Here is a 14228-nt window from a genome sequence, read left to right on the forward strand (position 1 = left end):
TGCTTTTTCTCTCCCTACACCTTTCATCCCCCTCCCTGCCTTCTTCCCCCCGTTCTTTCCCCATTCTCCACTTATTGCCTTTCTTTTCATTAGTCCCCCCCCCTCTCCCTCTCCCCCCCCTCTCTCCCTCTCCCCCTCGTCTTCCTCCTCCCCCCTCCCTTTGTTGCCCGGGCTTGCTCCCGGCTGCAGAGTTGTCTTGCTCTGTAGTTCGGGGACGCATCACGTGCGTTAGTGACAGCCTGTCCCGGCGCGGCCCCGAGCACGGCGAGGCTCACATTGGTGCAGCCTGAGCCGGAGTCCACCCCCCGCCCCGCATGCACCCCCCCCCCACACACGGCATGGGATGGGATGGGATGGGAGCCGGGGCGGGGCCAGGGGCGGCCTCTGCCGATCAGCTGTTCGCCGGATTCTATAACAACAAAAGACTCCGCGGGGAGCTAAGACGGGCCGATGCAACAGGGCTCGGGAGCCCAGGAAGAGCTGAAGGGGACCGCCGCCGCCGCCGCCCCCGCCCCGCCATCTACCTCAGTAGCTGCCGTCCAGCTCTTTTCTGCCTCGGTGTTTGCGGACGGTGAGTGAAGGCTGCCGCTGCCCTTCGTCCCGGGGTGGGTTGCCACAGTGACCGTCGTTACGCGCTCCGCGGTGGGCGCGCGCAGTGCTGCCCGGGCATGTTCTGCTTGGATGCGCCGCCGAGCGATTGGGTGTCTCGGCCACCTTTCGGGCAGGGGCTGTTTTAAGAGCTGGACGACTGCCAGGGGACTCCCATCGCCGCTGCCTCTGAACTTAAGCGTGTAAATATATTTATATACCCGGCTGTGGGCAGGAGAGACAGACGGGGCAGTGCCCTGGAAAGGAGCCGTCGCGCCCTTCGCGAAGTTGGATACACAGGACCGGAGTTGATGCGGGGAGGGCTGACTCCTCTAGAATAAAAGTCTCTCCCGCCCAGCGCCCCAGCTCTTCCCTAACGGTGTATTTACGGGCAGATGCCCATCGGAGCTTTGTCTGTCGCGACTGAAGCGGACAAACCACTTGTGGCGTAGTTTTGTTCGCAGTCGTTTCCTCGGGAGTAAGCGCGCCGCTGAGTTCAGCGACTCTCACTTCCTGATCGCTATGCAGCCTAGGATTGCGTCTAAGGCTGCGATCGTGAAAAGGGCAGTCCTCCGTTCACTTACTCCCGAGTAGCCCCATTAACGTAAGCGGGACTCCAGAAGAGTGTTGGAGATTGTCTTTTCGAATCACAGATTCGACCCGATTTTCGTAGGATTTAGCCGTTTTAACGTACAACCCTATTAAATCTAAAATAACCAGATTAGAGACCCCCCCCCCCAACAGCTCGATCCTAAACACATTTAACTTGTTAGGAAAGTCGTACTGATCTGATTCTAGTGGAACTCGCGTTCAAATAAAGGGCTTTGCAGAGCCACCTATGCACAGTCGGAGGTAAATTCCCCTGGGCTTTATTCCCCTGTAAGTGTGCATAGGATTGCAGCAGTGAATCGTTCAACCGCCAAAATCGGATTAAGCGGGTTGTGCATCGGTGATGCTTGTAATCCGGTTTCGGTACCAAATGAAGAAGCGGCGCGTGGACCTAGGCGCGTAAGCCCTGCGCGCTCCTCCTCCGGAGGAACCGCCAAGGAGGCAAACTTTACGTAACGGAAGAGAGAAGGAAGCGGGTGGCGTGCCTGATGTGCGCGCTCCGTGCGCGGAGCAGCGTTTCAAACGGCTGGCGAAAGCGCCGGCTCGGGAGGGAGGCGCTTGCAGCAGGCTGGCGGCCGATTGGAAGGTCGTCCTCCGGCCATGGCTCCGGCGCCGACAATGGGGGCTCTCCAGCTTTGGAGATGCCCTTTCGAAGCCAACAGCTCCCCGGGGGCACGGAGGAGGTGAACCGGAGTTCCAGATCAAGCCGGCAGTGCGGTTCGGCTCCGGCGCGCAGCGGCCCCGGGCGGCGACCTGCGTGTTTTGCTCAGCTCCGCTACTTCCTGTGCCCACTTTGCCACCGGCCGCGGTAGCTGCGTTCGTGGTTTGACACCCCCCCCCATTGTCTCTGCCTCTGCCCGCCCCTTGGGGTGGGGGTCCGGCAGAGGAGGAGCTGGGGAGTGCTTGATCCGCCCAAGGGGGCTGGGAAGGTATCGAGTTGCCTGTTTTCCTTTGCATGTCCTGTTTGTTGACAGAATCGAGGGAGCGCCCTTTATTTTCCTTTTTAAAAAATCCTTCGACTTCTGTCTGTCTTTCTTTCTTTCTGGGCGGGTCTTGAACACTTTCCTTGAGCGCCATTCAGGTGTGATTAAACTCGCCGGAGCAGCCAGGCACCGCCGCCCAGGGAGGGGTCAGACTGCCATCAAAACAAACCAGAAGCTGTGACGCGCCACCCCAGCGTCCTCCAACCAAATGTGTCGGACTACAACTCCCGTCATCCCCAACGAGTGGGGAATGATGGGAGTTGTAGTTCACATCTGGAGGGCAGGGGAGGCTGCATTACCCTGGGGGGGGGGCAAGCCAAGTTATAGCACCCTGGGTGACTCCTAACGGAGATGGTATTCTATGGTGGGGAGGTTTATATGAGGGCTGAAGCCCTAAATCAGCTTTCCTCAATCTGGTGCCCCCCAGGTGTTTTGGACCAACTCCCATCAGTGCCAGCCAGCATGGCTAATGGTCAGGAATTCTGAGAGTTGTCCAGAACATCTGGAGGGCACCAGATTGGGGAAGGCTGCTTTAATTGCATAATCTGACGACAGAAAGGTATACACTCTTATAATAAAACACAGCCTCCCCTCCCAAAGAATGGGCAGTTGTGCACCCCCATCCTAGGCATCTCTACTTAGAAGTAAGTCCTACTGAGTTAAATGGTGCATACTCTTATAAAACAGGATTCCTTGTTCCCTTTGAGAGAGAAGAGAGTATTATTTTTTTCATGTTTCATAAGTATTTTTACACAAAGTCTCCTGGTATTGTGCAACTGTTCTGGTGTGTTTGTTTTCCTTTGCAAGAGCATTGCACATAGTTTTCTGTAAGTCTGACTCACTTAAATCTGGTGCAATCTCGGGACAATTCTGATAGGCATCTGTGGGCTTTTAGAGATGGCTTTGGACAGAGCTGGGGATTTGTTGGAAAAAACCTTAATTTTGCATTCGTTGTTCAGGATTAGAGGATGTTTGTAGGATTTTTTTTTTAAGTTATGGGAGCAAATTCATATTTAATTTTTTCCTTGGAATCTATTTTTAGTTTCCTCCTATATTAGGTGGTTCTCAAACTTTTGTTTAAATAATGATCTTCTTTAAGTCATGGCCTACATGAGGCAGAATGAGGTAGTAGAGTCCTGCTGTGGTAAAACAGGCTGTATCACTTCAAACTGCAGCAGGGGTGGGGAGCACACCACATTGTTAATGCTTCCCTATGTTTAAAAAATCCTACCTTCCTACAAGTAGAAAACTACTACAGCAGGGGATGGATATGGAATTGGTTAGAGTATTCCCCCAGCCACTACCATGTGGTAACTTTTTACAGAGCTAACATGGTGTAGTGGCTAAGAGACTGCAAATTGGCTTGAATGGCTGAGCTCCCCACCCCCAACTGCAGTATAAGAATAATAATGCTGGCCTACTTTACAGAGTTGTTGTAAGGATTACAGCAAGATAATGTCAGTTAAATGCTTTGAACACTCTAAAGCACTAAATACATGCTAAGCAATTGTTGTTGTTGTTGTTCAGTCGTTCAGTCGTGTCCGACTCTTCGTGACCCCATGGACCATAGCACGCCAGGCCTTCCTGTCCTGCGCTCTCTCCCGGAGCGTGCTCAAGTTCATATTCATTGCATCGGTGATGCTATCTAGCCATCTCATCCTCTGCCGTCCCCTTCTCCTTTTGCCTTCAGTCTTTCCCAGCATCAGGGTCTTTTCCAGAGAGTTTTCTCTAAGCAATAGTAGTATTCAAAAATGTCACCCAGTGTCCTAGAGCTTGAGAGATGGTATGAACAGGAATTTATTTATTGTATTTTTATCCCGCTCCTCAGCCAAAAAAGGCTCCCGGAGTGGCTTACAATCAATGAACAAAGAAGACAGTCCCTGCCCGCGGGCTTGCAATGTAAAAAAGACATGACACACAAGGAAAAGGCAATGGGGTGGGAAGAGGAGAAAAAAGAATTAGGTAGACTGTCAGCAGGGCTGGTGGGATGGCCCTGTTCCCCCCTCTCCTCTTCCAAAGGAGGGGCAGTCCAGCTGGAGCGGGCCCTGATGTTCCCTTTGCCTGCTTCCTTGCTCCTTCTTCCCCACAGGGCCATGGATGTCAGTTAGCCCTGGGGAGGTGGGGGAGTGAGTCCAGCTGGAGCAGGCCCTTATGCTGGGAGTTGTAGGCCTTTTCTCTGTCTAAACATGCATAGGATTGTGCCCTTAATTAAAGTGTACAGGCTCCTCTAAAAAGCTCAACAAAGCTGAATCCTATTATCTACTGTTAGACAAAGCAGTATTAGAAGGGCCTGAGAGAAACAGTGCACTTCTGAATATTGCTTTCTATACTCCTTGTATTTATCATTTCTGTTGTAAATATAATTTGACTTGCAATGTAAAGTGCCATTTTCTGTTGTATCATTTTTTTGATCTTTCGACACATCTGTTTCTTCGGATTTATTGATGTATGTCTGTGTTTTAGTTGTAATTGTAAAAAAAAAAGCATTTAAAAATAAAGTTTTTAAAAATAAAAATGTTGCCATGTAACTGCAGCCTCAAGACTACACCCCACCACCTCATTCTCTTGCATGTGTAGATCAGACCCAAGTTATATCTATCAAATTAGAACTAGTCAGCCATTGTTTATACTTTTACAACCTCTAGAGTAAAGATGGGGCTCTCTAGATAACCCTGGCCCCACCCCCTTTCCCCCAACCACCAAAGGTTTAGTGGTTTCCCAGCTTTTGTGTAGGGTTTTTCCCCTATTCTAAAGCTTTGAAATGCCTCTTCTAAGGCCTAGTTACTGGCAGTGAGTGCTTTTAAGCTATGACACCCTGATCTTTGTATTTTTGTATTTCTTTCACTACCGCCCACCAAACATGATGCAAACAAATCTTTATGAATATATTTTCTACCTACTGTGCAGCTGGGAAAGGCAGAGAATTCTTGTTTAAGACAGTGGCAGCCCTACACCCTCACCCATGCAATGCCAGGCTAGATGGGGTAGTGGTCTGAATTGGCATAAGGCAGCTTCATATGTTTTCCTGAAGACCTACCCAGATCTGAGACTTCTTTTCAGAAGTGGAATGCCTTTTTCCATGGGTTTGTTTTGAAGGATAGGCTCAGAGTTAAAAACTGGAAAGGGGTTTTGGGGAAAGAGTTGCAGGAGGTCATAGGACATTTTGGGTTTTCCCTTTATTGTTACTGCCCTTAGAGTTTAGGGTGGACTTGGGCTCTCCTTGTGTTTAAATTATACCCCACCCCAAAGGTTCATGCTGCTCACCCTAACCTGTGACTTGGGGGCAAGCAGATTTAAAGATAGAGGTGGGAGAATCCCAGGCAGCTGATTGTCCAAATGCCTAAAACATGGGTGGGGATCTCATTCTCACCCCCTCCCACCCCAAACCCTGAATCTGGGAAAGAATTCCAAAGGAGCAAAAAGCTTGAAGAAAAAGAGCCCCTAGCACTAAACATCAACATAAGGAATCAGATTGTGCTGTGTACAGGACAATGCCAGATTGGGAAAGAATAGGGTGGCATTGATATTCTCCAATCAATGCATAAGTTGAGGGGGGGAATCACACCTCCCAAGGGAAGCCTGCCTTGAATGTTCATTGTTCTGCATGCTAACCGTTTCTCCTTGGATTCATAAAACCGTATTGGATCAACGCTTTGTTGAACCAGTCATGTTTACATGTGCAGCAGAGGGTGTAGAACAGTTCTCAAACTAGTGTGCCACAAGGAATAAATGAAAGGGCACTTGTGGGCCCAAAGCACCCATCCTTGGAGGGCGCTACCTGTTGCATCTGCATGCATCACTGCAAGTAGGCAAGACTGGACAACTGGAAGAATTGGCCTCCGCTGGGGGCGGGTCATTCTGTTGTGTCTCTTCATTGGGTGTTCTTTCATCAGGCAATTGCTCCCAATGGAGAGATACAATTGGGAGGCACATTCAGAACAGTGACTCATGCAGAGTCATGTAAGATAGACTCTGGAGAATGGGAGGTTCTTTTGCACGCTCAGAATATGAACCCTGCTGGATCAAACCAAAGGCCTATCTAGTCCTGCATTTTGTTCCCGCAGTGACCAACCAGATGCCTGTGGGAGGTCCACAAGTAAAATGTGAGTGCAGCAACACCCTCCTGCTTGTGTCCCCCAGCAACTGGCATTGAAAGACATATTGCTTCCAATGCTGCAGGTAATATATAGCCATCATGACTAGTAACCATTGATAGCTTTATCCTCCATGAATTTATCTAATCCATTAAAGCTGTCCAAGTTGGTGGCCATCACTGCATCTTGTGGTAGTAAATTCCATAGTTTATCTATGCACTGTGTGAAGAAGTCCTTCCTTTTGTCTGTTCTAAATCTCCCACCCTTTATCTTCATTGAATGACCCTAGTATTGTAGTATTATCTCTCTTCTCCCTATCCACTTTCTGCACACCATGCATAATTTTACATACCTCTGTCTTGCCGCCTTACTTGCCTTTTTTCTAAGGTAGGAAGCCCCAAACATTGAAATTTTGCATTTCAGGGGAGTTGCTCCAGCCCCTGTGATCACTTTGATCATGCTTTTCAGAAGTTTGGGTCTAGAAAGCACAGATCAGTCCTGCTGAGACTGGTACTAACTGTATAATGTGTCATTCCCTTCACATGTCTTGACTATTGTGTTCTTAAACTGAGAACTCCAACTCCAGGTGCCTCAACACACGGGCTGTTCAAATAGGCTTGTGGAACTCTCTTAAAGTGGTGTTATCTATGCAACTGAAATCTGGCTACTGAAATCTGGCTGCTGAAAGCTTCCCTGGTAGATGAAAAGAGGGAAGCGAAGCAATACTGTGGATGTTACTTACTTCTTGATTTAAAACCTGCACTTTTGAGCCCCCTGCTGGAAACAGTGATATTGCTGCTCTGTGAAATAGCAAAGTTAGCATAACAGCAATGCAGTTATGTTTTGACAAAGAAAGGGGAGCCAGGTCTCAGCCCTGGAAGACTATTTAAAGTAACAACAACAACAACGATAATAATAAGAATGTCTCTCTGGAGTTTGCTGCTCAGCAACAACATTTCAGCTTAAAGTATTGGGATTTAAGAAGCGGGCTTCCCAGAGAACACAGCATGGTATTTTGATGCAAGGTCAACCCCCAGCAAGTCACTTCTTGGAAACTAACTGTGGTATGAGACTAGAGATGGTCAAAGAGATAATGGGCAGGATCCGAGACCATAGAATCATAGGGATGGAAGGGGCCTACAAGGCCATCGAGTCCAACCCCCTGCTCAGTGCAGGAAGCCTGATTCCCAAGCAGTCTCCCATCCAAGTACTAACCAGGGCTGGATGACCCTGCTTAGCTTCCAAGATCAGACAAGATCAGGCACATCAAACCATGACCAGTAGTGTCTGAGTGCTAGCGCAAATGATGTGTGAGCGTAAACCAGTTCTAGCGGGACACCAATAGCGCTTGCTGGCTATCGTGGCAAGCACTATTGCTGTTGCTGTAGAGTTGGTTTACACTCGCACAGTGTCATTTGCACTAGTGGCCAGGCAACGCTGGATCCTGCCCTACAGCTCCCTTGGCAAAACATCAAAATGTTGCCTCCTTCCCTGGGTTTGCCATGTAGCTTTCTAGGTCTGGTGACCTCCTTTTCACTAGCTGAGAATCAGCCCTGTTTTGAAGCCTCAAAGTTACCTCCCATTCATACATATAGTGCACTTGCACACTCTTTCACTACCTTGGCTGTCAGCCCCACAGCTCACCTTGCACACATATGAGGAAATCCTGCTCTGTGTCTGTCAGTAATAATACAGAACGTTTTGTCTATACAGTATATCATAAGTAACTGATGATAAGATGATCTGAGTTTCTAGGTTTGGTGAGAATTGGGGAAAAAAGTGAACTACTAAAGGTGCTTCTAACCAAAGTTCCACCACCAAATGACCACCCAGAGAGCAGCATGTGCTGAGGACATCAGGGTAGCAGAAGTAAATATTGTTTTATTCCCATAGTCATGATGGTGCTATCTTTTAAGTGAACTTAAAATGCAAAGCTGCACATGTGCAAAGTATTTTTTAAAATCGAGGTTGGCAAACATTCGAATTTGTCAGGAATGTGGAAGCAGTTATAAAGCATGGAATGGCAGGTGCGGGGGCAGGAAAAGAAAAATGTTAGTGGTGTACTTTACAGCTGAAGTAATACACAAGGCTGTCTAAAGCCCCCCCCCCCAATTAAGTCCAGGGTATGGAATTATCTAATTGCAGCAGTGGGTTCCACACAAACCTTTTAGTGTGCAATCGCCTGTCACATTCATGGAATTTAAGGGGGGCGGTCCAAGAACCGCTGTCTTTCATTTCTAAATGAAAGTGTTTTCCCACCACTTATTCCATCTTTTTTCCTGTCTCAACAAATCTGTTAAGGAGGGTAAGACAGAGTAGCTGCACAATGGCTTTGGATTGGTAGCAACAGAAGCCATCCATTTGCAAGCACCCATAATTGCTTTGGGCTAGTGAAAAACAGCAGTCACCTACACTCAGCAGGTATGGTTTACATAGATGTTATGGATTAGCACTTGCCACTTCCACTGAACTTGGGGTCAGATCACACATTACATTTCCAGGTGTATACTCCAAAAATGTAATGTGTGAATGAGACAAACATGTGTATCATACAGTTATGCTGATCAAAGAGATTTTCTGCAGCTCCCTGTCATTCAGTGGCAGATCTCTTCTTCTGCCATGTAATGTGTAGAATGCCCCTTGGACAGTAAACATTTTGTGCATTAAGACTTCTTTTCCCATCTTCTTTGCAGGATCTTGTAGCACCTGTTTACAAATCATGCCTCCCCATGTTCCATGCCTAAGCTGATAAAGTTTTATGCACTTTAATCTTCTACCTGCACCATTGGCTAGTACATTGTGACACTGTACCTTAACACTTGGATACGAAGAAGTACTCGCCGGAGTCTTGTTATTGCCTTAGTAATGTTCCAGAGGTTGAATAATATGTTTGTGGGAGAAATCAATAACTTGCCCAGCCAAGAGCCAGAATTCAGCGAGAAAGAAGAGGAGGAGTGGATTCTGGTGGACTTCATAGGTAAGACACCTGTTAAATAAACATTCCACAGCGGGCAGCAAGACGTTTTATACAGAGAGATCTTTTTATGCAGGAAATGTTTCAGGCTAAACATGACTATGTACAAGAAAGGAAGGGAAAAATGCAGAAAAGTTTGTGGAAGCTGGGAAGTATCTTCTTCAACAGAGCTTTTCCTGGGTCATCATACTTCACCATACTTGCTTCTGTGAGTTAAATCTAGGATCACGCTATCGGAAGTCCACTTGCGCAACCAGACTCGCCAAGCGCAGGACGACCTAGAGCAGGGGTGGGGAACCTTTTTCAGCCTGGGGGCTGAATTCTAATTTGGGAAAGGACTTGGGCCATATTCCATCTGTGGGTGTGGCCAAAAGCAGTATGGGTGGGGCCCAAAATGAGATTATTACCAATTCTAAGTCTGCTTGCACAAGTAAGCAGCATAAGCCTCGCTGTGTCTACTCAGAAGTAAGCAGGACTGAATCACTCAAGAGCATTTTCAAATGGTATTCCAGGTACCAGGCTTCTGCATGTCTACTCAGAAATCCTCTGTGTTGCCAGAAAATGTGCTCCAGGGTTTTTTGCGGCCCTCCTGAGAAGATTTTGAGGGCACACTGTGCGGGAGAGGAATGCCCCTCCATCAGTGGATTGACACTATTGGATCCAGCTCTGTATGGCCACCCAGTTCCCACAACCTATGCTCATTCTCCTTTTTGTCCCCTTCTCCAGTCTTGTCCAGCTATTGGAGGGAGGGAGGGAGGGAGAGGGAGTGGGAGTAAACACTCTGGAGCAGTGTTTGCAGTTCGTTACCTGGGCTGAAAACCCTGATCCCATAATGGAGGAGCCAGGCATACATGTTCTCTTCTACCACGGAAACAATCTTCAGTCCAAATGGGCAACTGAACTAGGCTGGTGTAATGGCTTTGTTTTTGTACACTGCCTATCCCACTGTTCCCTTTATACACATCGTAGTATAAAATTGTGCATCTTTTGTTTTCTTTAACTCATGTGATCTTTGGCTGCTTCAGTCAGTCCTTGCCATCTATCTCAATAGTTGTTGTCACTCCCAATAGACACCTGTACTAACTTTTCGATGGTTGAGGAGGAGGAGGAGGAGATCCATGAAGCATCACCTGTTGAACATTCGCCTGTCTTCTCTTGTCTGCCTTCTTCCTTGGAATGTTTGGCTGATGCCAGTGAATCCTGCTTTATCCAGTTTGACTCGTGTCCCATGGAGGAGAGCTGGTTTATTACGCCACCCCCGTGTTTCACAGCAGGGGGCTTGACTGCCCTCAAAGTGGAAACAAGCCCACTGGAGAACCTTCTGATTGAGCATCCGAGCATGTCTGTATATGCCGTCCATAACGCATGCCACAGCCTCAGCAAGGCCAGCTGTGGTGATGAGGAGGAGGAAGAGCCAGAGCCTCGTGATGCAAGTAGTCCTAGGTAAGTTCTCTGCTCCGTGATTCGGACACGTTCAGTAAAGTTACGATTACCGAATAAATGGTTTATTGAAAAAATATTAAATAAACATAATGGTGAAAATTCATGCCAGCACCAGGATTTTGGGGTGTGTGGCTCCATCTCCTTGTGTGGGTCCACCTCCTCTTCATCACGGTCTCTTCCCTTGTCCTCTCCCTCTGGATCCAATCTGTACAGCTGCCAAAAAGGAGATGGCAAGGTGAGAGGAAGTTGCTGACCTTACTCCTTGCTCCTGTCACTACTTGCTTGTGAATAGGCAACAAAGGCAAGGAGCAGCAGCAGGTCAGGGAGCTCCAGGAGTCAAAGGTGGGCCTCCTGCTAGGTTGTGGGTTTTGGCAAGTGCCCAGAGATGCTGACCCCCCAATGCTGGCTCTGCATGGCTGACCCCCAGTGCTGTCTCTGCAACTTTGGTGCTCCGCTGTACAATGTCCTGCACAATTAGAGAGAAACAATCCAGAGGGCTAATGCTTCTGGCTAAAAGTGGCAAGTGTGGAGAAGCCAAGGCATGCTGGTGTGGCCAGAGCTCCTGTATTTCCTATCGCTACATGAATCAGAATGCACTGTTAGAGTGAAACAGCAACAGCAACATTCCTTACACTCTCTGCAGTGGGAACTGTGGGCATCCAGTACTGAAAACTGTATTGGTGCAGTGCCATTTCAGGATATACATACTGCTGAGAATGGCCGTAAGCTGTGTAAACCTAGTTTACAAGGTTTAGAAAAAGCACATTTTTCATTAGTATTTCTGTATCAAACTAGTCCACCATTGCTCACAGGATAGCAACACAGAAAAAGGAATTTGTTCAAGCAATGTATACAGAGTCCGTTTTTAGAGATCTTCTCTCCGCCTTCTTCAGAGACCTTATGCTGGTGGAGTCTTGCAGGATTTTCTATGGGACATCCAGATCCTAACCACACCCCAAAGAACTGCCTCTGTGGCAGCCACAGCAGCACATATTGTGGCTACCCCAGCATCCAAGAGAATCGTCTGCCTTGTTCCCACCATTACTGGAACGTCCTCGCCTGTCCCCAAGAGTCCTTGCATGCAGCCAGTCAACAGTTGCAGTGTAACCTCAGTACCTTTGCTTTGAATTTTAGATCGGAAGCCCAAAGTGAAATGGGCCAACACATCCGATGCTATATTGCGGCTCTTGCTGCTCATTCAACCTTTCTTGAACAGACCAACAGTTTTCGTCCTACCAGGTGGACAAAAGAACGCAATGAAAGACAGTATCTGAACAGAAACTGCCTCCGTCGCCAAAACCTTACCAGGGATTGCTACTCACGGCAACTCAAGAACAACGGATTTTTTGTTCATCAGCCATGCCAGCGTCAGTATAATTACTGAGGGTGTTTTGCATTATTATAATTTTTCTCAAAAACAATATTGGTTAACTGTTGCTCTTGTTTGTGTTCGCGCGCGCGTGTGTGTGTGTGTGTGTAGATAATGAAGGTGAGATCTATCTTAGGCTGAACATCAGTTGTTTCTACACAATCACTAAGTGTTACAGTTAGGTTGTAAAACCACATTGACATTAATGGTGTACCGCAGGATGCCTTTACAATATTTTATTTGTGGCTCAGAAACATATCAGTTCAGTAGTGTTTGTGTGATTGGTTTTTTTTGTTCTTTTCTCTTTTTTTGTACGCAATTTTAGAAATTTTATGATGTATGGATGGGTTTGTTTTTATATTGGTATTTTTAACCAAGACAAAGCAGGCAACTTTCCGTCATATTGCAGTTACAGAATTACTCAGGGTCAGCCGTACACTTGCAAAGATCTGTGTATACTGTATATCCTCTTAATATTCTAGCACAGCCATTAAAATGTGATGGACTGGATGGCATTGAACTCCTAATGAGGAGTGAATTTTGTATGTAGTGGGGTGGGTGGAGGGAATAAAGGGATCACGTGACCGAATTTCCTCCTATCAACTTGTCTTTATCTTCCATGGTTTAATGCAGTTTACCCGATTTGCTACACGAAGTGGGTACCTTGCAGAAAGTATGAAGTAGCCCTGGAAGTGAGGATTAGTGCAGTACAGCTGTCCCTGCTGGCAGGGGATGATGGGAGTTGTAGTCTAACCCATCTGGCAGGCACCAGGCTGCGGAAGGCTGGTGTAATATTGTTGTATCGACTTGATCTGAAGAACAAGGACTTTTTTTTCAGTGCCTCATGCTTTGAAATTTTACCATGCACTTCTTTAAAATGCTCCACACAACATCTCTAAACATGAGAGGAACCATTTGTTTAATGACTCTGGCAACAATTTGAAAATGAACCTTGCTGTGGGCATCATCAGCAGGGCTGGAATGGGTAGGCCTTGGATCTACATAGTTAGAAGACTGCACAGTAAGTGGGCATCTGTCTCTTTTTCCCTTCCACCTTCAAATTTCAGAGCATAAGGCACAAAATGTTCCTCACTCACCTTGGGTTCTGTTACCTAGGTACATGGTTTGGCCTGCACTAGGCCTTAAGCCTACAGCCACAACCCTGAAATGACTTAAAAGCATGATTTGCTGCCATCTCAGAATTTGTCCTTAAATCAGCACCAAGTTAATGAGAGTTGTAATGTTTGATTTTAAAATGAACTGAAATTCACAGTTACTTTCTCAAAATATCCTACTGGAATATGCTTTATTTAAAAAAAACACAGGAGTTTACCTCAGTAGAGTTTGTTGAGGTCCGAAACTGTGCAGTTCGTTGTTCTGTAGACAATGCAATGTGGTGGCCATATATCCACCACCCTGCCTCAGTTCAAATACTACCGGCTTAACTAATTTTTCATGGATGTTAAAAAAAAAAAAGAGTTTGTGCTTTTATGGCGACACAAGCTTTGTTGTCTCAGTTGACAAAAGTAGAGTCCAAAGAACTTAAGAATTTATAATCCTAGGTGGCAGTTAATGGTTGGCTTTTGTTGTTGTCTGATGGTAGCCTCCACATTTCTACAAATAAATATTTGAATCTACTATTACTCAGTTTCTGAAGTTCTTCAGAGCCGTTTCTCTGTTGAACTTTCATACTTGGATACCCTGGATCCAGTCAGTTCCATTATTTTTTTATTACACACAAAAACACATTCATTTTCTCACCCTTTTTTCAGTAGCCACCCAGTACTGTTAATCTCTTGGTTTCATGGACAAACACCACAAACACATTTAAAAACTCAGGAACCCCTCAATGTTTGACATGGATCTAAATATACTTACCTGGAGGTTTTGTTAACTGAAACAAAGTACCAGCAAGTAGCTCCGCATAAGTTCTTAGCCTTCATCTTTGTCTCTATAAATCATTCACCTTTTAACTTTTATTTTCAGGAATCTTAAAACAAAGGTCATCCCCAGCCCTTTACCTTGTTTGTGTCTGTTCCAGGTTTAGCAGGTATTTGAAGTAAGGACTTCTACTAGTTGGGAGATACCAATTTTCTCTCTTACTTTACTGGAAGCTTATATTTTAAAAGATAAACACAGGCTTATTGCACAAATATGTGCTTTTCAGT

The 14228-nt window shown here is 46.5% G+C and overlaps 1 protein-coding gene across 2 annotated transcripts; it reads left to right on the forward strand.

Annotated features, from left to right (window-relative positions):
• Positions 1-439: 439 nt before the first annotated feature.
• On the forward strand, positions 440-13568 carry TP53INP1 (tumor protein p53 inducible nuclear protein 1). 2 transcript variants are annotated; one of them, XM_084849092.1, is made up of 5 exons: positions 440-571; positions 6245-6359; positions 8968-9251; positions 10319-10691; positions 11826-13568. In XM_084849092.1, the coding sequence occupies exons 3-5, from the start codon at positions 9140-9142 to the stop codon at positions 12073-12075; spliced, it is 735 nt and encodes a 244-aa protein (XP_084705218.1). In that variant the 5' UTR covers positions 440-571; positions 6245-6359; positions 8968-9139; the 3' UTR covers positions 12076-13568. The 2 variants fall into 2 exon arrangements, with proteins under 2 accessions (XP_084705218.1, XP_084705217.1); XM_084849091.1 differs by lacking the exon at positions 6245-6359.
• The last annotated feature ends 660 nt before the right edge of the window (positions 13569-14228 follow it).

The sequence above is a fragment of the Heloderma suspectum genome, chromosome 4 (assembly GCF_057233095.1).
Source record: "Heloderma suspectum isolate Gila_16-S chromosome 4, 16-S_ref, whole genome shotgun sequence".
Lineage (NCBI taxonomy): Eukaryota > Metazoa > Chordata > Lepidosauria > Squamata > Helodermatidae > Heloderma > Heloderma suspectum.